The sequence below is a fragment of the Halyomorpha halys genome, unplaced genomic scaffold, assembly GCF_000696795.3.
Source record: "Halyomorpha halys isolate HHAL.00 unplaced genomic scaffold, Hhal_1.1 Scaffold1015.1, whole genome shotgun sequence".
Lineage (NCBI taxonomy): Eukaryota > Metazoa > Arthropoda > Insecta > Hemiptera > Pentatomidae > Halyomorpha > Halyomorpha halys.
In genome coordinates this window covers 469,943-495,699 of record NW_027114980.1, presented here as the reverse complement: position 1 = coordinate 495,699, position 25,757 = coordinate 469,943, and the positions used below count along the sequence as shown (strand labels likewise).

The following is a 25,757-nucleotide window of genomic DNA, read 5'->3' as shown; positions in this document are numbered from 1 at the left end:
AATAAATATAATAAATAAGAATTATGTCATTCGCACTTTTAAAATTATTTGGAATAAGCTAATCATCCATTGTAAAAAAGAATTATCCAATTGCTAATCCAGAGTTAAAAGCAATTTGTAAAAATAAAATATACAATGATTTCTCTAAAGTAATAAAAAGACTTTAGAAGCAAAATAATCAAGTGATATGTGGAAAGTAATAGATTATTTTAGACAGTGTGGATGTCAATAGACCTCAAATAAAACCCCAGCAAATGGTCCCCACTCACTTTACCCAGTTGTTAAATTTTCTGATTCTCTCTTTCTGATATAGATAAGCTATAGATATGCTGTGGTATTGATTTGCATTCAACTCATGAACAAGTGGGAAAAAAAATAATATTGAAGAAGTATTGGGAGTAATTGATAAATGTAAAAATAATAAAACAATAGAGATAGATAGTGTACCCTATGAGTTCTATAAGAAAGCACCACTTAGCTTTCATGACATGATGCTCCAAGTTTAGAACAGTGTTTTAGAGACCAAGAAAGTACCAGGAAGCTTTAAGGAATACACAATGCTGCTAATCTTCATAAAAAGGAGACAAACAATGTAAATAATTATACAGGAATATCACTTCAAAACAGTGTATCAAAAATAATAGGAATATTACTAAATAAGAATATCAAGTTGGGTAGTAGATAATTATGTTTTCATGAAAATCAAGTGGGTTTCAGGCCTAGTTACTCCACCCACGATAATATGTTTGTTCTCTTTGGACTAATAAGTTTTAAATTTCATAATAATCAACATATTTATTTATGTTGTGTCGATTTCAAAGCAGCTCTTTATAAAATAAATAGAGAAGCACTACTTTATAAGTTAAAGTCCATCCATCTTCCAACCAAAGATCCAAAAATATCACAAAGTCTGTATAGAACTACAACCTTCAAAGTATAGACAAAAATTGTTCTCTCTCAATCAGATAATGCAGAAATAAGCCTGCATGCTAAACCTACTTCTTTTTTCTATATTTCTAAATAATTTAGTGGAATAGGTGGCAGGGAGACTTTTTATTGATAGTAAAAAAATTAATATGCTAATGTATGCATATGAAGTAGTTTTGATCTCCGACATTCTGCTAATATTACAAGAAATGATTGATAGATTAGAGGCCCATTGTAAAATATTGAATTTCAAAATTAATCTCAAAAAGTAAAAAAAAACTAATATGTTGAAAGAGAAAATGCAAATTAGATAGAAAATTAATGTGGCTATATGAAGGGAAGGTAACAGAAATAGTTAATAGTTATAAATACCTAAGCATGATTATGAAGGACAATTTATCATTAAATGATCATTTTAAAGAAAATTTTAGATATGTAAAAATGCAATCAACATGATTTGGTCCAAGATCATATTAATTAAACAAGTGCCTATGCAACAAAAAACGTTGAACTTGACTTAATTGTGTTGGAGGGCTCAAAAATGCACTTAGCCTATAAAGTAACCCAGCCCATGTAAAGTTTAGGAGACTGGTCTGCAAAAGTGGGTTCATTTCTTAAATAAATAATTAGTATTCATTAATTAGTATCAGATTAACATAACATAAACATAAAGTGTAGTAAACACGGTATCTTAAAATTTTCCATAAATAATGCTGCTTTTTATGATATTGTATTGTCTCCTATATTTTTATTGTATCTAATAAAGTTCAATTCTTGTTCTTCAGATTCTCTCGGAATGTCTTTTATAAATCTACAAAAGGTAGGAATAAAAATTATCTTATAACACCAGTTATTCAACAAGAAATTAAATTTACCTATCCCCAATCTCTCTTCCTCATTTCTTTATTAATATTTTTTATTCAGCAATAATAAAGTATATTTATTTGTATTAATATATTATGAATAACCTAAATAAAAAATACCTTGATAAATTTTTTTTGAGCTGAATCTTTGAATCATCATTTTTTTTTTTTATGATTTTAATGATTTTTATGATTCAATAAAATAAAAAAAATCATTATTTAACTAAATTTAGTAATATTTAAATATTATTATATGTTTTTTTACCTTGGTACAGAACGAAAATCATCCAAGTTGTTGAAGGACCTAAACAATTATAAATAAATATGAAATTATAATTTTAAAAAATAAAACTTTCTAAAATATTTCATCTTTAGCTACATTCCTAAATATCTGTTTACCAATTTAAACTATATTAATGAGCCTATGCATTTTTTATAGTACTAAAAATATAAAAATAAAATAGTAGGTAAAATAAATCTCATTCTTATAAATGCTTTAGTTATGAATAAGATGATTATGTAATTCTTATTATAGGGACAAGAAATGTTACGGCTTCAATTTTCATTGGAGCATTCCCCAAAAACAGTTGAAGCAAGGCTGAACACAGTCATGAAAAACCTCATAAACAACTGTCAGCTTTTTAAGTCTTCTTCAATCACTGCTTCAACTATGTTGGATAAAGAAAGACTTAAAACCATTATAACAAAATTGGTAAATTAAGAAACCATTATTTTTATTAAAGTCACTTTAAATCTTAAAGGTACATATTTAGCCACAGCACTGGTATGCCACAAAAATGATTTTTACTCACCCTTTATTTCTTTTTTCTATTTTATATAATCAGTTCACATTCATTTCTTTAACTTAGTTCAACTCATAAGAAATTTTCTTTAGATTTATCTCATGATTTTTAACTTTTTCCTTATTCCGGTTTAGGGTATATATATCTTTAATTTCCATATCTTTTCTCAGTGCAAGTTTCTTATTTTTTGTGATGAAACTTTTGAGGCATTCACCACTGACTGTCTCATGATACTGCACTATCATTTAATTACAAGAGCTAAAATTATGTCATAATTTCAAAATTTATTTTCTAAATAGGAAGAGATTTTATATTTAACTCATTAACATGAAAAACATTTATCAATTTTAATTTTGAGAATGCAACTTGAACATAGATATAGCAGTCTTATTATTTTTAATGGAAGATCAAATGAGTAGGGTAATTGGACAGAAGAGAGAGAGATGGGTGTGGGAGTCCCCTCCATTCTTAATGGACAGAACAATGGCCTGTAATGGACCTGTAATGGCCTACTCACTGTTTGAGAATTCTCAAATTTCCCTAGCCGTATATAGGTCTACTGTCACATAAATTATAAATTTTAAATTAACTAAATTAAATTATAAAAATTAAAATAACTACTGTCACCTCCATGTGGTATGGGTGCGGACACTACATCTTTAATGCACAGGAAACCCATAGATCAAAGTTCTCAGGCTTCATGTGAAGGAAGTACCTAGAAGAAGAAGACCACTTCGTTTCTTAAGGATACTGTAAGGGCTTTGAAAACAACTGCTCTAGCTGGTGGGGGTTAAAGTACTGTGGAACCTGGACCTGTCTCTCAGAAAAGATTCAGGACCTCATTAGGGATATTATTTCATATGGTAAAGAGGAACAGCAGTGGAGAGGTTGGCATAGTTGCTTATGTTCTTGCTGCTGGGTGCAGTTAGGTGGTAATTACCCCTATCAGATACAATGCCATCAACCTACCCAAAGAGCAGGGTTAGGAAGTTACAGACAGTTAATTATATCAACAAACTGGAGATAGGTGAAGTGCAACCTGAATCAGCAGTTTTATCTATCATCTTAGGGTCTGCATCATCTGTGACAATCACGTTTCTAAGGCCTGGTTGTTGGCCATGTCTATCCAGTACCTTCTGATCAACTGGCTATTTGATACCTATTGAACACCTCCTTTGGAAATTATGATGTAATACACTGAAAACAAAATTATGTATTATCAGGTCCAGATGATATGGTGGAATGATAAATTTGGCAAGTTAAGGGCTTTCATATGAAAGTTTTTTGACAACCAAAAGAATGAGCAGATAGGATACGTAATTGTGTTCTGAGTGAGACCATCTGCAGGGTTAGTATAGAAGATTTTGCAGTAATGTCAATGACTACATCTGCATTCAGAATAAATTAAGTTTAGTTTATACTTAATTAAATACTAGTTACTTGGCTGAACATTTCTGACTGATAGGAGGAATAGAGTTATTAGGCCACCATGCTTTGATGGAACTTTAATCAAAATCTATTATGAAGTAAAGCATCCAGAGGCAAATTAAATGGCAAAGCCAAATTGAAAATATAAGTTGGAAAGTGCTTTGATGTGGCCATTTAATAGTGCTGTAAGTCCTAGTATCTAAAACCCAAAATGGTTCTTTGGTTGTATAAAACAACCATTAGACCCATAATTCTATTTGTTGCCTATGTATGTAAAAACACAGGTCCACCAAGAGGAAACTTAAGGGTTTGGTCGAGAAACTACAAAAGTTGGTCTACTTTATGACAATTGGAAGTTCTTCTGAACTTATCATTGGAAATGGAAGTAGAAGCGCAAGTTGTTAGTAGATCATACAGATTAGAAAATATTGGAACAAAATCAAATTATCTAACCAATCAAGAACATGGGAATTTATTTAGACGGTTTGATGTGGACTAGGTGCTAGTAATGTTAACTTATCTTCAAGAAATTTGGTGATACATATTATTGTGTTGGAATTAATAGGGCAAACTCTTATAGGGCTTGCAATGTAGTTATTTATTACACTGATGAATCCCTCACAAAACAAGTTTCAGGGGATGGATAGGGAATGGACATATCAAGAGATGGAATTTATATATTTATAGGTAGGCATACCTCAGCCCTTTCAGGTAGAGGTAATAGTAATCAAAAATTGTTCTCAAAGTCTAATTACAGAGTGATTTAGGTGTGCTTTGAGTAGCTATGGAACTCTGTCCATATTGGTGGAAAAGTGTAAAAACAATCTTAATAGTATTTCCCATATTTACCTCATCATTGAGGTCCGGGATGAATGTGTGCCTGGACACTCAGGTAGTCTAGATAATCAGAGTGTGAAGGTACCTTCTGCAACAGAGCCGATTAATGATATTAGTCTCGACTATTCGAAAAGATGAAAAAAGGTGGATGCAGGCAATAAAGCCAAGTTCTACTGGAGAAACCTTTTGATGCAGCTACATTCCAAGTTGTTCCTAGAGGGCCCAGGAGAGACAGTGCAGCACTTGTATAAACAAATTAGATTACTCTGAGGATTGTGGCATGGCACGGCTGTGTATACATCATTGTTAGCTGAAAAAACACATTTTAAAAATGATGTTGTCTGAGCCACCAATCTGCAAATTTTCTAACAAGCAGAACAAAAATGCTTATCACAAAATATGTTGATGTCAAAGCAACAGTAAAATTGTTCGGACTTTAATGAAGGCTTTCTTGACTGAAAAGAAGTAAGGAAGGAGACCAAAGTCCAGGTGTACAAGTTTTTGACAATTAAAACAAAGCATAAAGTATAGACCCACCTAATGGAAATAAGATAGTTGTGGAAGATGGGATACAGATCAGATGGGACAGGATTAGGTACAGTCTTGTGAACTTGATACAATCTGTAACAAAGGAATCCAACTCTGGTGGTTTGGCCATATCCTTAGAATACCTAACCATTCCCTACCATCTCATATCTAGGTAGAAGTGATGCAGGCAAGAGGTAGGTCCAGAATTGTATGAGCAGATCATTAAAGAAGCCTCCTTCTGTTTGAGAAACCTAAGAAGAGAAAAGGAAGGCTGGGATGCTTGGAGACATCTGCAAAAAAATGAACCTTACATCACCATGCTGTGTTACAATCTGTAATATTTATATCATGATCTATAAAGAGGATAGATTCTTATGATGATGTAGATGCAATTCTCTAGCCGGAACACAGTGCTTCTATTTTGGATGTGGTCACATTCTGGATCCTATTCTTTTCAAACTGATTAATCCTCACAGTATTTGTAGATTAAGAAAGGCTGTAGGCCTATTTTGGGAGATTATGGACCTAAATGAGATAACAATGCATCAATGCATTTATTGGGAAAAAAACATCATAATTTTCAAAACACTGTTGTGAATATCTAATTATAAATGACAGCTATGCTGAAAATTTCTAATTCAATTCAATTTTCAACTGATCTTCGCATTTAGATGAGTTTTTATCACCAAATATCTCAATGCTTTTCTTCTTCTTAATTTCACCATAGTACTTAAATATAATGATAAAAAAACAATAACAATCTGGCAACATATGACAATCAAACACTACCTCCTTTCATGGTAAATATTTTTATCAAATTATAAGATACATTCTTAGGGGCTAGGAATTTATTAAGAAAACCATTTTTTGTGTAGTTTTGACTCAGGGAGGCTTTCAAATAAGGGAAAAAACTTTAGGAATACCTTTTTTTAAAAAAAGAATAAAATATATGGATTCATTTTGAATTGGGTATGTGTGGAAGGCATTAAAAGATCTTGGAAGAATGGGCATCCCTGCTTGATTCTCTGCTTAAATTTATCAATTATTTGTCTAATACTTTCTTTTGTTTAAAGGATGCCATCATAAATAAGGCAGAGGAAGTTTTGAAAAGTAACTCCCGGCTGACTACCAAGTTTGATATAGGTTTAAAAGTGTTCAGAGATATTGTTAATATTGTTCAAGATGTAAGAAACGATTTATATTAATAATGAAATGGATTTACTGTTTAATATTAATTTGCTTTAATTGCTCATTTTTTAAATTTCCATAGCCTCAAGAATCATTTCCCCAAATTGTTTTGACAATACAAAATAAGGAAAACATCATTGCCTATGCAAAGATTCCTCCTAAAGATGTTCTTTTTTCTTTAAAAGAAAATGAAAGGGGAATTAACTGTGGTATTATTCAATCTCTGTTTTTAACTGTAAGTTTTTTTATTATATAGTTTTACTAAAATTAGTAATTAAATTAAACAGTCAATACGGTATTTCGAATCATAATAAATAGAAATGTGTTATGGTATGTTTGTTTATTTAGTCATTAAATAGCTACTATTGAATTATTTACTTGGTAACAAATTTGTAATTTTGTATTAATCCAGTTTATCAAATTAATATAATATTAACTGCACTACAGCTTTACTTATACGAAAATTAAATGATGTGCAGATTTCGCCGCATTGTAAAGGAGCTGGCAACACTGTTTAGATGATTAGTTCAAAGTGAACATTTCTAAAGGTTATATGTTTCAATTGAAGTTGTGACGGGAGTGAGTGTGTACTTCAATTGTTTACCGGTTTGAAAAAATGCAACTTGAAGTTATTAATGTTGTGGGGTCTAAATTAGTATGTGTTGTAGGAGATTTGTCAGCTTCTTCATCGATAAAAGATGTTAAGAATGCTGTTTATGTTCAGAGAAAAAAATTTTACCAGGACCGTCAATCTCTGAGATTGGAGCCCAAAGGAAAAACCCTTAAAGATGAAGAAACTCTTCAAAGTTTGGGGTTGAAGAATGGTGGTAAAATTTATTTAAAAGATCTTGGTCCACAGATAGGGTGGACTACAGTATTTTTAGCTGAATATGCTGGTCCTCTGGTAATATATTTACTAATATATCAAAGGCCCTGGATATTTTATGGTGATGCTGGTAGTGAAGCTTCGGTTCATTTAACTGCTCATATCGCTGCTGCTTGCTGGACATTACATTATGCCAAAAGACTTTTTGAAACAGTATTTATTCATAGGTTTTCACATGCCACTATGCCAATTTTAAATCTGTTTAAAAATTGCTCCTACTATTGGTTATTTACAGCTTATGTTGCATATCATGTGAATCATCCTCAATTTACATCTCCATCGGCTATTCAAGTATTCCTTGGATTAGGAGGATTTTTGTTATCAGAATTTGGTAACTTTAGTATTCATGTTGCATTGAGAAATCTTCGGCCTCCTGGAAGCAAAGAGAGGAAGATTCCTTATCCTACTGATAATCCATTCACTAAACTGTTTAATCTTGTTTCTTGCCCAAATTACACTTATGAATTCTTTTCTTGGTTCTTCTTCACTGTCATGACCCAGTGTTTACCTGCTGGATTATTTGCTGCTGCTGGGTTGTACCAAATGTCTGTGTGGGCTATTGGAAAACACAAGAACTACAAAAAAGAGTTCCCAGATTATCCAAAAAGCAGAAAGGCTATTTTGCCATTTATTTTGTAAAATGTATACCTCATTCCATCACCTCACCCAATTTATTATGGAATTCGCATATTCCATATATCAAAGTTACATTGTTTTATCATTAAAATGTAGCTCAAAGTATCTCAGAATTTTTAATTCCACAGAAATTGTATCTTTAATAGATAAGTAGTGATAATTTTTGGTGTAATGTGAATTCTTTATACATACTCAATGGTATGTATCTATTGAAATTATTGTCTACTTATTTTGTAAGTACCTATTCTTTAAACAGCTGTAATTTAAATATAATTCTTTATTCTTTTTGTTAATTTATATTAAAAAATTCTTATATTTTTCCTATATAGACTGATGATTAATTTGTTAATAAAGTTTATATGATTATTAAATGTGTTAGTTTTTAAGTGGAAAGGTGTTTGTTATTTTTGCCTGTAACTGATGGTTTGATGAAACATTTTTTTATGCATCATGTCAAACTGTATAAATGTAAGAATATTCTAGAAATCTTGTTTTGTACAATTGTTTTCGTTTGTTATTTCTTTAATAAATATTTTATGAATTGACTTATTGCCTTGCTCATTATATGAAACCATGAATTATTCAAGAAAAAAAAACCATAACACATTAGTGACAGTGAAAAATGTTTTTATTTTTGACATGAGATAAAGAAGTGTATCCTAATGTCAATAAACACCACTAAGTACCAGTACCATATTAAGTAACCTGGTACACAATTTTTTTGGACTAAAAGGAGACTTCATCTCATGAAACTGATATTGTTATCATCATGTTTCCTCTAAATTCCAGGTTTAATTCTGATAGATATACATTTATCTAAGCTAAACACAATAAATTTTTTTTTTAAGTTAATAAATTTAAAAGAAAAACCTCAGTAGATATTTTTTACCGATAGAATAAGTAATTTTGTCTTTGTCATGTAATTAAGTGTTTCTTTGAATATTATGTAAATCCTATAGCAGAAAATTTAATTACTTAATACTGCAGAAATAAATAGATTATATCAATATATTTCAAAAGATCATTAATATGTGTCTTATAATATATTCAGTTTTTTCAATCTTTATTTCATAATTACATATTACGCTTGGAATTAGTTGTGTTGTGTTTTATTTTACTTATTTCTATGTTAACTTCATGCATTATTTTTTAGAGCATAGGAATGAGAGGAAATAATGGTTTTGGTGGAAAAATTGATATTTTACTTTGGTTTGGGCCATTTGCATCAATTGGATATGGTTTAACTTCTATTCCTTCAGGTTTTCAAGATATTTCACAGGATTATATTTTCCCTAAAGCATTTGTGTACTCAGACATAAATGTAAGGATAAGTATAACTTGTCAGTTTATAAACTTTAGTTTTGGGGAATACCAAGCATTGCTATTATTTTTAATCCATGTTTATTATTATTAATGGCTGTAGTATAAATTACCAATAAACTAACAAACTATTTAACTACTAGTTAGTAATGTATTGAATTCATTAGTAGGCTACATTGAATGATTTAATGAAATCCATACTTAATTTTGTCTATATTTTATATAGAATAGGTTCAATATGTATATTTTTAAAGTTGTAAAAAGTTTATCATATTAAAGTTAATTACCACCTGGAAATCTGAAGAATATATCTTATTTGCTTTTATCAACTAGAAATCTTGTTTTTACTTATTTTTTTATGAAGCTTAAAAGTCGAAAGCTAAGTGTCTGAATTAGACTATGAAACATTTAAACTTTGTGTTGTTAATTGTCTGCTGAAGTCAAATTATGTGTCAGCCCTATTTAAGCACAATGCAAATGCACAGTGTCAAATTGTTTAATAATCAAATTTTATCTTTGAATTCAAAATTTTCTTTAAAAATGTTCTAGGGATTACTATTCTGTGAAACAGAATTCTTTCAGTCTGAAGACAAGCACTCTAGCTGTGCTATCCTTTAGCAGTTGCTTATTATTTAAAATTATAAATGGTAAATATTTCTATATATTCACATTGAATGCTTTATCAGAATTGTACCTGTCTTATCCTCATTATATCAGGCATATTCATATCTTATGCCTCCTGAAAATTCATTGAAATGAGTATTCATGTGAGCATGTTACACTACTGAAATACCCATAGATAATTATCCAATTTCCTGATCCCCATATTTTTGAAAACACTGTTTAACATCAATGCAGTTTTATCTTGAAATTATGTTGATTGTACTTATATTAATATTTCTGTAAATAAGTTTTTAAACAGCATATACCCTTTGGTGTTTCTTTTTATTTTTTACATTCAGTGATATTAAAATGTTTTAGTCCCCAATATACATTTAGAGTATTAGTTATATTTGCTTTCATTGTTTCCTACATGGATGTATTGTTTGGTAATTACTTGGAGTATTATTTAAATTCATTCATGATTATTTTAATTTATTTTTATTTCAAATAATGTATAAAACAATTACTGTTTTAAAACTAAAGTGTGGCAACAAAATTATATTATCCTTATATGTCTGCCCTCATTAAAATTAATGATATAAATTCTGTTCTACTTTTGTTTAAATACTTTTTTAAATTCAAATACATTATATATATATGAAAAAGTTCTTCAAGATCGAGTGGCTAGAATAGGAATGGGTGGGTAGGTAGTACTGGACAAGACATTATCAATTGATGATATCTTCCCAAAATTGCATTGCTACTAACAAATGAGGTGACTGTGAAAGAATAGGTCAAACAAGTTCCTCTCCCACAGAAAATGGTGAATTAAGTTTGTCCAATCTATTGGCTAACTTTTATGGGTGATAGATGTCTGAGAATCTATTTAGCAAAGAAGTATCCCAGGGGAGCAAACAATAAAAAGCTAAGGGGCTTACTAAGTAATATTAGAGATAATGAATTCGAAGAGGAGGATACAGATTATGTCAAATCAGAAATAACTAAATGATGGGCTACCTAACAGGAAAAATTATATAAAAGGAAAGAATTTCAAATCTATGAATTTTGCCAAAGCAGTAGGTGATTTATTGTATTTTCTTAAAAATATTAACGTCGAAATGTCGGGCCTACAGGATTCTGTTATTAAATTCTATAAAATGGGAAAAAAGAATAAAACCAAAATAACATGGTCAACAAGAGTGCAGGAAAGGTATCGAATCTGTCGAGAGCTAATATGGCAGGCAGGAGCCTTCGGCTGGAGCAGTACTAGTATGAACTGGCACAATACATTTACTATAACAGAAGGTAGCACAGAACATAATGAACACCGACTTTCCCAAGCTAGCCCATTAAAGATATTCGACGGGCCGTCCATAGCGCAGTCGGTTAGGCCTAGGTCTATCGTTCTGAGATCTATGGGCGGTGCCGGTTCGAATCCGGCCTTGGGGGTGTTGACTTTTTCATTAAGTGGCGGTCCCACAAAGTGAAAACTTGACTCCCCTCCCCACCATGGTTGGAATAGGTTGTTCACCTGTAGCTAACTTAGCGAACATCGCCTTTGTCGTGAATTGCCTTAAAAGAAAAAAAAAGGAGCCGACATTGAAAAACATTTTTTTAGAAGCCTCTTTGAAAAAAAGAATCTTCGCAAACGTGTGTATTATAGGAAAAGCTCCCCGATGCCAAATCTGATGTCCATTATTGTAAAGGTGATGAAAATAGCTGTTAAGTTGACATCATTGGACTCATCGCCGGCGCCGGATGGTGCGTTAATTCACTCAATAAAATATTTACGTGTATCACACATCATTAAGTATATTTCGGAGAGCCTGCTGAAGATTTGCATTTTCGAGAAAAACGAGTGAAAAAACGTTTCTACAAAGTAGCACTCCCGTAAAGCTGATTCCGAAAAAGTTACCGTCACATCCTAGGCATATTCCTGTCTTAAATATATTATTTCAGTTTCGTACAACTTTTCGTTTTTGAGCTTGGCTGACTGACAATCGAGACTAGTTTTTTTTGGATTCAAGGAAACTCAAAACATGCCTTTCCGTCGAAAACTCGAATTCGGAATTTTTCACGATCACAATACTTTCCCTTACTCTATATTCCATATATGGAACTTTTGTTTAATTAAAAAAAGTTATCCATAGCAACAGAAATGCCGATTTTATCCAAATGTACATGTTCATCAATGCCTATCTATATTAGAAAGAATGTTTGGATTATATGGTCTAGTTGGCGGTCAAAATAAGTATGAAGATGCTAAAAAAAATATTAGACGGTTATGTGGGGTCCACGTTGCTGGTCTCTATCAAGGCTGAGTCAGGCAATAAACAGAAACATAAAAAAGATTTTATTTGGCTAGCACATTAATGCTGCTTACAATTCTTTTTTTATTTGTTCTCATTATTTGTTTTATCGGAAAAAAAGATGATTCTAAACCAAACTGTCTAGTTGAATATTATATCTGTCTTGAAATTGATAATTTCCTTTTTAATTAGGTTATTGCTGTTTAGTATAAAGCTTTTAAAAAATTTCAGTTTATGGTAAATTCTAGCTGCATAAGAAATAATCTAAACAAATATTATATCGACGAAGATTAATTAAAATCACTTATTTGGAACAGAAATTTATGTAAAAATTTTAAACGAGAAAGTCGTTTCAGATAAAATAAATTATATTTTGAACAAGTTTGAGATGTAACATTGAATCGAAGTGCAATTACCAATACTGAATTGATTTAATTTTCAGATTTTTTCATGTCGAGTTCATTTATATCAAGGGCATTTTCTTCCATGTGATGAAGTGTCTGGACTATGCCATGTCTATGTTAAAATATATTTTAATTGCAGAAGTGAAATGTCTTCTGTAAGTATTGAACTTCACTTTTCAATTCATATTGTTTTTAAGTTTTATGTCATCGTAAAAACACATAAGATTTCCACACCTTCGTAAAAAGTACTATCACCTAATATTAACATACTCATATCGTCAGTGTTACGTAAAAAGGGTGAACTTGACAAGTCTGCTATTTTTGTATTTTTAGTAGCCATATTTTACTGGAATAATCATTGATACTAAAAAGTATAGGTATTTATGTGATCAACTATGTGAAATACAATCAAGAATGTTCCAGGTTCTCAAACAATGGGCAATTTTGAATTCTCACTTTAATTAAATGTTTACATAAGGTCGTTACACATTCCTGTTAGTAACAATTCTTTTTTAGGAAAATATTTCTTTCTGAAAGACATGATTAAATAATTGTATTACAATGTGTTACTACTGTTTTACTTTCCATGAGCACTTTAATTCTTATTGTAATTGCTTTCCTAGAGCAAATTTTTGAATAAATGTTTTAAGTTTATTTTCATAAATCTCTCGGGAAAAAGTTTTACCCAAAATTTTAAAGATAATTTTTTTTTACTCAATTCAGGTCTTAATTGTAATCTTACAAAAAAATTTTATCGTTTTAGAGCACACTGTAGGATATGCAAATTCTTATATCTTATTAGAAAAAATGATTGTCGTGGATAAATAAGCCCACAAAATAAAAAATGTAGTGTGATACGCATAAATTTCACTCACCACCCAAATTTGGAGTTGAAATTAAACCTTGCTCATTTATACAGCTCATTTCTTTTATACTATCCCTTAATATACATGTTAAGTGAAATTAAAAGACTTGAAATTAACTATGATCGTAACTAAGGACAGAATTTGTACAGTAAAAACTCACAGAATATGCCATTTAAATTCAATAAAAACCCCAACAAAATATACTAAAAATATTCCAAATGCGAAACATTTCATCGGTGTCATGTTTTAGTTAAGCTTATGTGTGTATGTAAGCTAAACTAGTAAGATTCAGAATTTTATATTTTTAGAGGTGAGTTTAGGTTGAAAATTGGGACTTTGAAATTTGCTGTAATTTAAAAATCATCCATAAATATTTTTTACGTTTTTCGCCCATGAACATTATTCCTGGCCAGGTGAAGTACAAAAAAATTCTCTTCTGAAAATTGTTGGATTTGTTCTTTTTTCCTGACACCAATGAAATGTTTAATTATTATATATATTATCATAAAACCTATATTGATATGTGAGTAAGCAACTGATACGTTAGAGAGAGTATATGAATTGTAATTTTTAGAAGGATAGATCTAATAATAATTCTGATAACTAATGGTACAAATGTCACAAGGGTCAAGGCATCAGTCATTTGTCAAAAGGTTTTGGATTTGTTAAGAACAGAGAGTAAATCTCAACAGGTTACGTGACATATGAAGATGTTATAAGAGTCTTGAAATATTTTTATATTTTATTTTAATTTACAAATGTATTTACTCAAAAAAGACAACTAGTAAGTATTATTTTAATTCTTGAATAAAAATTCCAGGTTAAAAAATTATACAAAATGATTGTTATTAACATCTTTTTATTTCCGACACGTTTTATTCTTAGGCAAGTAAATTTTGTGATGCTTTATTTTGATATGTTGGTCAGGAAGTGCTAAGCAAAAAAGAAGAAAACTCCATGTACTCCTTTTGCACAACGTTTTATTTATTTATATATTGTTATTATTTTTTAAAACATAATTTACATAATTTTATACAACTGAAGAAAAAAGACGTGGGTATAAGTGTAGATGGAAAAATGGAAAAGAGGAGATGAAGTTAAAAATACCAACTTTTATAAAGATACTGATTGATTGATTTAAATAGAACTACGATAAGAACTTAACAAATAAATCAGTAAATGTAAATGGTACGTTTCAGTGGTCTATCAAACCAAAAGAAAGATGATGTGGTAAATGCTTTTTATATATCAAAGACCCTGGCATTGAGTAAAGCACAAAAGGTTTTGTTATTATCGAAACAATGATTCGTTGCCCAATGGGACTGGTTCAGATAATGATCTTTTCACGTAATTATCAGTGGCCAACATTATTATTAATAATCGTACATACTGATGTGGGCAAAACTCTATTCAATTCTGATAGATATAATTTTTTATTTGCGTGTGTATAACTTTGTCTTAATTATTATGCTCAGGAAGTTACTACAGTTTAATTTTAAATAGTATGAATATTCAAAAATGTAATTGTGGTTAGAAAAAATTAAAATTAACCTCAGAAGTCTTTGAGTTCGGCAGCATTACATATTTAATTAATATGCTGGATACTACGATTATATAGTTCGATTTTTTGTCTACGGTTTAATTTTTAATATAACTTCTGTCATAGCTTGCTGTGGCAAGCTGCTGTCATTAGGATTGGTCAGATGATACGAAGCAGTCCTATGTCATCATTACTTGGCACTTTTCAATGATTTCGTATTCGGTATTTCAAGGGTGTTCAAAGTAGTTTTGTCATGGTTTCCAACAACAGCCCGCATATTTCTTAATACCAATAAAATCATTCACAACATAATTTATTTTTATTTAAACAATTACTGAAAATAGCGTTATGAGTTTTTGTGTATTAATTATTTCATTGCATCATGCAATTATACATTTTATTTTAGAATATCACCGCTTAAACTGTAGCAAACATCTTTATAGCATTTTTATAAAATTAAAATAAACGCAAAGAATTCTGAAAACAATAAATAATATAGAATTCCAAACATATGATAATGGAGACGGGATATCTCTGTAATAATTTTAAAAAAAATCGAATATTACGAGGTACAGGAGCTTAAGTGATTATGTATGTACTCTTCTAAAGTATAGAATTAATCTTAATTAGAAGGAAAATGATTTTGACACTACGAGGAATAGACAATTAATTAATTCAAAGATTATTTTTCAATCACAGAATTTCTAGTTAATGTTCACCGTAGATGTTACCTCATATAAATATCAATAGCCTCCCCACTATTTTAAGGGAAAGGTCTTTGGTAATTTCTAATGGGGTGTGAAGGGCTCGTGCATCGTCGGCTAAAGGTTCAACTTCCAAGCTTCCAGTGTTCTCATAGCAAAATGTTACAAAATCGGTATTAGGTGAGCAAAGTGTCGGGTAAATAATGATCATCAAATTTTCATATGCCAAATGTGTTGGCAAACATTGGAACGAAATATTTTCTAATGTATATTCGACCAGATATATTAAATAAATAACAATGTATATCAACACAGTTATGGCCCTACCGTAACAAGTAATTAAAACTCATAAATGTTAATTGGATACATAATTAATTAATAGTGAAGCTAATTATTTTTATTTTTATTTTTAAAGCTCATTATTAAATTTAACGATGAATTCAGCATAATAATAGAACACTTTTTACACTAAATATGAAATTATATCACATTATAGCAGAATGAACAAAAAGTGTACTGGTGGCAAATATAAAATTAGTGGATCGTTGAAGATGTGTCGGCAAAATGTTTTTGATATTCATCATTTGATATTTTATTAAGCACAAATCTACCCAACCACAGTTGTTAGCGGTCACATATATTTTTGTTTTAACTTTTAAATAATTACTTGTAGTGGTGAAATTACATTAAAAGAAAAATAAACATATTAACAGCTTCGTTTCGGGCACGCTATTTAGGCAATGTTTATAGCTTAAGAAGTAGATGAAAAAACACACGACCTGGACTTAAAAAAAAAGAAAAGGAAAGATAAAGAATTAAAAGAAATAGTTTAGGATCGACAGTATGCGTGATTTTACTTTTAATTGAAATTAGCAAATTTTACTCTAAGAAAAAGGAAATACCTAGACATTTTTTTTTTCGTACTCGTAGTTTTTTCTTTTTTAGTCAGTAATAGCCAGAAAAAATATTATATCAGATTAAAACATACTTAAAAATGTATATAAATTACATCTAGGAACGAAAAAAGGTATGCATTCATTTTTTTTGTTGTAGCATGGGTTTTGGATTGAAATTTAGATACATAAATTTACCAATGTAAACGATTGTTTTTGTTACTTTATTCAAATCGACTTTATACTTTTTTATTATTAAAAAATCTAGATTCTCATTACAAACGGATCTAGTATTCTAATATTTATCTCATCTTTAGTCGTGTGTATAATATTTATCTCATCTTTAATTTGTTCATTTCGGTACAATAATCCTTAATTTACATAGTTTATTGGTTTGTTTATGTTGTTATTTCAACTGAAGGAAAAAATTCATATATTTTCTTAGATTTAAATGTATCAAAAAGAAAAAAAAAATAACTGTGGCTCTGGCGTCAAGATCAAAAAACTAGATAGACTAAACATCCCTGGCCATTGGGTAGTCATGTGGAAGAAGAAAGTTCTCAGCTAGAATAGAAACATTCAAAGCGATCATCTTTGAAGAACCACAAATCTGTAATATCATAAACGATTATGATTTTACAAACAAATTGACTCAAGTTTAATTAAAAACATTCTATGATTTGAATAGATTTTGGAATAAACCAATCTCGAATAGTCGGCACCGTGGGGAATATTTTGATATTGTTTACTTGGTGTCATATTTTCGGATGTGGATTTTAGGATTGATTCTATAAAAAAAAAAAAAAATTACTATTGTGCTGTGAAAACAGCAAAAATATAAGCTAATTTCTCTGTTATAAATTGTATGGACTGATGCTATTTATAAAACTAGGGTATGATGGAATAACAAGGTTTAACCGATTTATTTTGGAGGCTCGTCATGAACTGTATTTATCTGCTGACTCATCCGTGAGTTAATTTTAGATTAACCCTCAATACGACATGTAAACCTGATAAGTACAGGAGCTCTAGAGGAGAAAAAAATCAGTTATTTCATCCAATTTTTTATTACATTAATGAAAACTACATATGGTTACTAATAATAATGGATTAGTCGATCAAGTATAGTTGGAGGAATAAAAAATGGCAGCTGTTTCAAAATGTAAAAAAAAAAAATTATGGTTCGAAGCTCCATATTGTTAAAACTACCTACAACACAAGATAATCCTACAAGAACATCATTTAAAGTAGAGTAAATTTATTAAAATATGAGCTCTAACAGATTTGTTTATCTTTAATAGTTTCCGAGATATAGTTTTTTTAAAAGCAACATTTCATAAAAAAATTACTGAAAAATAAGTACAATTTCAAGTACAATTCATAAGTACAATTTATTGTGGGAGATGTATATCACAGGAACCATGAGACATACAGATTTCTATTACCACTCAAATTAAAGCTAGTTGAATGTATTATAATGTAGTTTATAACATTTATCTTCATAGGAGTAGAAGTTTTAATGATGATTTCCAAAATAAATTAAAAAATGCCAACCTTGGCATGAAATAACTGATTTTTTTTTTTTCCATTGGGCTCTTGTACTTTGAGGGTGTTTTGGATAGCTAATTTTTTACTTTATCTCCCAATAAGAAGAGTTAATTTTTATAGCAAACATTTTAATTTTATTTTTTAATTAATAATTTTTTTTTTTTGTAATAAATAAATAGGAGACACATAAAATTAAACTATCTATTATATCATAATCACAAGGTGACTAGCTTCTAATAAAAAGAACCAAAGGTAATTAACAAGAAAGAGCAATTAATGTTTATATACATTATTGTTAAATACAAATTAGAAATATTATGGTATAAAACAAAAGTATAAAAAGACAACAAAAAATAATTCCTCTTATAAATCATAAGATATCTTTATTAATAATAAAATAAGAGAAATGAAGTGGTAATGATTAATAGAGACATCAAACAATGTTTTAAAAACATACATTATCTACAGATCCTAAATTAATTTTATAAATTTTCAGTAATATTTTATTAAATACGGTATATATGTATTCATATATACCGTATTTAATAAAATTTTCAGTAATATTTTATGTTAAATGTAAAAATTAAATTATATCTATAAATCTACATACAAATTTAAATTGTGTGAAAAATAATTAATTGCTATTGTTTTGATGTGTATTGATTAGTTTTGGGTTGTGTTTGTGTGCCACTCGATTTGAATAGGTTACAAAATAGCACAGTATAATTTATTTTAAGCAAGATTAGATTAATGGAATAGGTTTGACGTGATTGAAAAAAAAAATTAATGCCAAATAGATTGTTTTGTGTGAAAAAAAAACAAAATAATTTCTACGACAAAAGATTTACGTTTTTATTTTATTTTACTCCTTACACAGTAACATATCGTGCCCTTGATTCTAAATTCTCATAACAACAGTGTAAAACATATCCCTCATTTTTTTGAATAGTGGCACATCTAAAAAAAAATTTTCGATTTTATTTAGAATTGAACGTATTCCAAAGATATAGATAGTACTGTAGACTGCGGTACAGACTTTCCTAAAGGTAATAGAGCTGTTACAAATTAACTCCAATCTACGGTCCAATCCATGGACAACCTCCAACACAAAATTAAAATTTGTCAGATGTGCCATTATTGGCTATTATTGCCAAGCAACGATATATAGTTAGGAGGTTATGGAATTAACATTGCGATCTCACATTTTATGGTAGTTCAGTAATATACCTTATATTTACAGTAGTTTTACTTGAAATTATGATTTATTTCCAGAAGGATTATATAGGAGATAAGATTTAGTTTGGTTGAGAAGGAAGCTAATTTGTTTGGAAAAATATTGTATTTGCCTCATGAAAAGTTCATTTAGAGACGGTGACTTGCAAAGTGATTATGCATGAGCTCTCCGAATGCTACTTGACCCTTTGCTATTGTGACTAGACTCTTATCTACATCTCGCTAACGGCTCACGTGTTAGCTTTTATCTCCTTGTATTTAATGAATGTTCATTGCGTGAGAAATCACGTTCCGTTTGTAAAATTTTTGCAATTTTTATGTCACCTATGTATAAAGAATTGTTATGAATGCGTAAAAAAATAAATACAAACTGTTTCTGGAAGTTATGAGTATGGGTAAATTTACATATGAGGGGTTTTCTATCAAAAGTCAGTACATCCACTATTAGAAAGTCATTGTTTAAAAATTATTATTGGAGCATCTCATCGAGAAAAGTTAAATTTTTACAAATAATGTTGGTTTGTAGCAACTATTTCAGCAACAGGAAATTTAAATTTTAAGATAAACTGAACCCATTAAACTCATGTAGAATTTTTATTGAACAGAAAAACCTTTTGTTTTCAGAAGAAGTTATATCAACTTTTGGTAGAAAACTCCTCATTTATTATTATAAGAATAAAATTATATTTGAGGAAAATTCTGTAAGATTTATTTTCCTAAGACAAGACTTTAAGATAATTATTGAAAATCATTCATAATTTCCAATTCCCTTTAGTTTAAAACATATTTTGTAAGGAAGTTTCGTTATCTTTTTATAATTGATAATAATACTGTTAGTTGGGTTTAATCTTGCTTTATCCAGGATGTATAAATGATTTTTAATCGATTTCATTGTTCACAACAAAACTCATAATCCTGGTCAGAACAATTCAATCTAATCACTGTAAGTCCAAGAGCCCTAGAAAAAAAAAGAAGTTATTTCACCCCAATTTTTCATTTAATGAAAACTATACATTTACTTCTCAAAATTGACGGCCCTGCAACCGTACTGAGGAAATCAATAATGACGGCTGTTTTAAAACGTTACTGATAATTAATTTTTTATACCTTTAAAACTACACACAGTACTAAAAAACATAATAGAATACCATTTCAAATATAGTGAATTTGATGAAATGTTATTACAATGAAATAATTAAAAATAAAACAATCGTGTAGAAGATTTCAGCATTGGGGTCGGTATTCTATCGACATAACTACTTAATTGATAACGTTTATCTGGGAAAGTTGATTGAAAAATCTATGATATGGAACTCGCTGGAGTTCATATTAGAAAAGGCCTCTGGATACCCTTCGCGACGACTGGGAACGTGATGTATCTGAAAATAATAGGAATGTTCCTCTGGTATGTATCTCTTTGTCATCGAAACCTTTTCTTAGCCATACCGTTACTTGTGGCGAACATTCTTCAAAAAGGAAGACGTTTTGGACATAAGCGGAGTAAAAGGAAATAATATATATAAAAAATCGGAAAAAAAAGCAACTCAGATTCGAAAATAAATTTCATAACACCACTAATAGTATTAATCTGTTAACTGACCGAATATCAATATTTACTCTCACAATAAATAGTTTTTTAACCACTTCAGAGCTCATTATCTGTGTCTATGTAACTGCCAGTGAGCTCTTCCCCAATATGTACCAATATTTGGAGGATTAATTTGAAAAATTTACACTTTGATTAATAAAATGTACACATGAATCTTTCTTTTTCTTTTTTTCCTGTACTACCAAAAATAGAGAGCATTTGTATTCATGCAGGAAATAAATAAATATATAGATATATAATGTCCTCAGAATTGAAAATTTTCACTCGCATTTTACATCGAAACATCAACGAACATATTTGGTTCTCTGTCTATCTCTAGTCAAATTTGTGTTTGGGCCTTATCACTCGAAAACGTTCGTCGGATTTTTATAATGATTTCAGGGATTTTGCGGGTCTATCACCTAGTTGCTCCCACATTGATTTTATTCACATTATGTATCATATCATACATTTATCCACTACTTCTGCATCCGTAAACGAATATTTTATTTGGCCGCATTTATTTTTCAAAAAATGGATATTTTTCGGCTCACTAGGACTCGATCACTCAAGATTAGATCACTCTCGCTTACACACATGAAAAACTGAAATCCTGGAGACACCTATGTTTTAACACTGGATCGTGTCTTTATATTTTATTTTGGAACGAAAAATTATTAGCATTGAAGTATTGATAATTACCCACGCAACAGAAATAGGAGAAAAATAATATTTTTCAGAAAAAAAACAAAACAAAATGGTAAAAAATAAAAGAATTTGGAATTAATGAAGAAACTATAGTAATCAATATACTTGGCAGAAATTTTTTTTACAAACTATGATATATTATTTTTGTTATTTTGTTCATAAGCAATAGTCTTTCATTACTGAAGTAGGAAGAAAGTATAATCAATGTTTACATACTATAATAAATGATCTCTATATTTTTTTTTTACCCATGTACAACTTTACAAAAATTTTCAGACTCCTTGAACGTCAGTTTACAGTGCTTAATATTTGACATTTTTAAAGTATTTTATTAATTTTTAACTCTGTTATAATCCCATCCGAATGTCTTCCGAAATAGATTACCGTCCATTTCAAAAAATATCATTCCGTATATTATTGAAATTAGTTTTTTTATTACATAACGAGGAAGTAATCTACTGAACAGACTGAAGAAACAAGCAGTAAACTGATTTTTTGTGGTTTCCATTTTCTAACCTGTTAGTTTTTTTTTATGAGGCCAAGGTAGCTTCCCAAAGACTGAAGGACGACTTGAGCCACTGCCTTTTCCAGCATCCGTTTATTAATGCTTCACACGTGTATCTCAATATATTAATAACTAATTGATTTAATAATTAATTATTTTAATCCTTGGCCAGTTATTAAATTGGTCAGAGATGCTCCTCTTAACTGACGACAATAATGTTTGTGGATTCACGGTAGTCCTTGCAATCATTATTAATTTATTATACATCTTTTTATTTTACTATTACTATTTTATAATCCTTATTTTATGATATACCAATTTAAATTTAAATCTATAAGGCTAGTGCTCGTGGGAGGTTAATTATTAATTATGAACGGAACTTAATACTTATAATCTTGGAAGTATGATTCATTGTATTAAAATCATATTTTTTCTTCAAATCCAAAATCGTTATTTCTTATTCGGTGTAAATATATAAATGGCCATAAAATCTTTTAAAAATTTTACTTTAGGGTGAAGCTGGAATAATATAACTATCTCCTATATGTTTGTATTCAATAACTTATTTCGTTAGGAGGGTATGAAGACAAAAAAAAACAAAAACAAAAAAATTTTACTACGTTCCATTAATCCCATGGCGTCAGCCATAGGCTACAGCTAGACTATACTACCTTAACTGGACTCATATCAACACCTTATAATGCCACAAGGCAATCAAAGGGAGAAGACGTACTAAAGTATACATAATACATTTCTTGTATTGTGTATGAACTAGTAATGTTATTGCTCTTAATAAAGGGTACGAAAAAAACAGAAGAATTTTACTAAATGTGTTTTATATGACGGAAGACCTCATATTCAGAAGAATTGGCGTAGTGAAATAATAGAAAATCCAAAATTATAAATTAAATATATTTTTTTTTTCGGCCAAGACTCCCATTGGAGTCCTATATTGCCTAACCATGGTTTTGGGGGTCAAAGTCTTCATCTTGTGGGACCGCAACTCAATGAAAAAAAGTCAACGTCCCAGGCCGGATTCGAACCGGCACCGCCAATAGACATCAAATTGGTAAGACTGTGTCTTAACCACTGAGCTATGGGCGGCCCAATTAAATATATTATTATAATTATATATGTTATGTATAAATATAATTATCATGATATAATCTGGTTTTCTCGCTATTGTGGGTTGCGCATCTGCGATGAATGACCAGAAGTCCAACCACCTTTATATTTTTGTTTATTTTATTTTTTTCAAATATTTAAACATTTTCGCATTATACGTGCTGTGCCTAAGAGAACCGACTGTTAAGGCTCTCTTAGCATATCAATAGGCAACCCCAAACCATTCATATTTTCCATTGTTGATTTTTGTTTGAGACCATTCGTGGATATTATAATTGGAGTGAATAGTGGTAACACCTTCCAAATGATATAGTCTACTTCAACTCTATCGCCAATCATGATATTTCCTCAATTTTTCTCCCACAGTGGAGCTTATATTATTATCGTCTGGATCCCGACACCAATAAGTTCTGGTTTATTTCTCTTAGACCTGTAAGGAGTATATCTGGTTTATTATGACGCAGTGTATGGTCCGTAATAATTAATTCATTCCAATAGAGCTTGAGGGGACCTTTTTTGAGGGGTCTATTTGGGTGGTACTTGTAATATGGGCTTTAATCGTTTACTAAGTTGTGTATACTTCATCGCCAGTGCCTGGTATAAAATTTCTAATTATAAGTATTATTTCAAAATTATGGCTTAAATTTTATGAAAAAAAAAATGTTCATATTTTATCTTCTGATATATTATAATTTATCCAAGTAGTTCCTTTTTCGATCATATTAACCTGGTTTCAAGAGTAGTATACGTAATAGAAGGACGTAAGAAACCTTAAATCGTCCGATTCTCATTAACTGAAATAGTATTTGATAACTTTGAAAAAGTGAATTATAATTCTCATAAAATTAACTGAAATAAATTAAATAAATCAATTTTATATCCAAATCCGTCTCAACACTTTATTTATTCATTAGTCCAACGTTTCGGCCTTTGTAGCCATCTTCAGGGACATCTTCAATACAAAAATCCTTCTCACACTAATTTATAATTTCTATTTGCAGGCTATTCTGCCCAGGTCATTTTCTTTATTTAAAGTTCAAACCTCTTTATTTAAATTTAAAACCATTAACATTTATTTTTTCTATAAGATTATCAACAGTATAAAACACCACACCATATAATGGTTTTAAATTTAAATATAGAGGTTTGAACTTTAAATAAAGAAAATGACTTGGGCAGAATAGCCTGGAAATAGAAATTATAAATTAATGTGAGAAGGATTTTTGTATTGAAGATGGCTACAAAGGCCGAAACGTTGGACTAATGAATAAATAAAGTGTTGAGACGGATTTGGATATAAAATTGATTTATTTAATAAATATTACCTTGTCTCAAAAAAGTTTTGAAATAATATAATTGAAATAATTAAGTTATTTTTAGCTTGAGACTCACCTAGGGAGAGAGAATTTGATTAATTATCTAATTATGTATAATATATTTGTATACTAATTATTATATAGGGCTATAGATCATAGAAAATATAGAGGACTCAAAGATTATCGGACATCGGACTTGAGAAAACAGGAAATTCTTAGTAATGGATTCCTCCTCAAATGCTCTGACATAAAATAACATATAACTTTAAAATGGATCATCAAAAGCAAAACTGGCATACTCTCATTGATTTGAAGTTGTTTTCATGATTCATCAGACACTGTGCAAATAAGGTGTTATTATGACGTAAATGATGTAAAAAAAAAAAAAAAAAGAAAAAAGAAAAGGAATATTTCTATATTTTTTTTAAATACCTTAGTAACGCATGAACAATGCAATACATTTGTCATAATGATTCAAGTTTTAATTATATAACGGAATGTGCTTTGACTTCTTACATCAAAGTTTAAATCATGTTTTTCGCCAAATCCTTTGTACCTTTTCTATCTTCTAACTGGCTGTATAAGAATTACAAATTTCTTTATTATGATGTTTTTTCTAAAACTTGTATTGGGATTATCTTGAGTTGTTTATATCATTCCAAATTACATTAGAAATTTCGTGTCGTCTACCTAAAGAATCCTTAAGGTTAAAAAGACAATTCTAGATGACCGTTGTCCATCAAAGCTCTTGGAATGTTAACTACTCCAAATGAGATCATTATTGAAGTGAAATTTTTAAATTGTTCGTATTTACTTCAATCAAACTTGAGCTGAATGTAGATTGTTTAAGTGAGATTCCGTAGACAAAATATCTCATTAAATTATTTTGCTTTTTAAAGCATTAGAAAAAAAAAATTAACATTTTAGTAATATATGTTACTAAAAATACAAAAAAAAGATTAATGAAAAAGTATGTTACTACATAATTTGATTTTTTTA

At 29.6% G+C, this 25,757-nt stretch overlaps 2 protein-coding genes and 1 long non-coding RNA gene across 16 annotated transcripts in view; 2 read left to right on the top strand and 1 right to left on the bottom strand.

Annotated features, from left to right (window-relative positions):
* The window catches only part of LOC106687824 (otoferlin), a 121,514-nt gene that overhangs the window by 53,612 nt on the left and 42,145 nt on the right, over positions 1-25,757 (top strand). For all 13 annotated transcript variants that reach the window (XR_010844706.1, XR_010844705.1, XR_001344230.2 and 10 more), the window contains exons 10-14: positions 2,326-2,502; positions 6,460-6,570; positions 6,657-6,809; positions 9,250-9,417; positions 12,771-12,887. Coding sequence is in view for 9 of the 13 variants with exons in the window: in XM_067052044.1 (XP_066908145.1) it covers positions 2,326-2,502; positions 6,460-6,570; positions 6,657-6,809; positions 9,250-9,417; positions 12,771-12,887 (726 nt within the window). In the remaining 4 variants the exon portion in view is untranslated. The remainder of the gene's footprint in view (positions 1-2,325; positions 2,503-6,459; positions 6,571-6,656; positions 6,810-9,249; positions 9,418-12,770; positions 12,888-25,757) is intronic.
* LOC106687829 (uncharacterized) overlaps positions 1-25,757 on the bottom strand; it is a 70,037-nt gene that overhangs the window by 36,950 nt on the left and 7,330 nt on the right. The window contains exons 1-4 of one of the 2 annotated variants that reach the window (XR_010844708.1): positions 5,396-5,999; positions 5,042-5,168; positions 4,871-4,946; positions 2,056-2,094 (exon numbers count right to left, since the gene is read on the bottom strand). The exons of the other annotated variant lie outside the window; for it this stretch is intronic. This is a non-coding gene — a long non-coding RNA (uncharacterized lncRNA). Of the gene's footprint in view, positions 1-2,055; positions 2,095-4,870; positions 4,947-5,041; positions 5,169-5,395; positions 6,000-25,757 lie in introns of those variants that run through there. 2 annotated transcript variants of the gene reach the window in all.
* Sc2 (trans-2,3-enoyl-CoA reductase Sc2) lies at positions 7,103-8,641 on the top strand. Its single transcript, XM_014431959.1, has one exon. It carries the CDS (start codon positions 7,191-7,193, stop codon positions 8,097-8,099), a length of 909 nt encoding a protein of 302 aa, XP_014287445.1. The 5' UTR covers positions 7,103-7,190; the 3' UTR covers positions 8,100-8,641.

What these genes read in the sequence shown, in the direction of transcription:
- Sc2 (XM_014431959.1), top strand. Translation starts at nt 7,191, where the DNA reads ATGCAACTTGAAGTTATTAATGTTGTGGGGTCTAAATTAGTATGTGTT.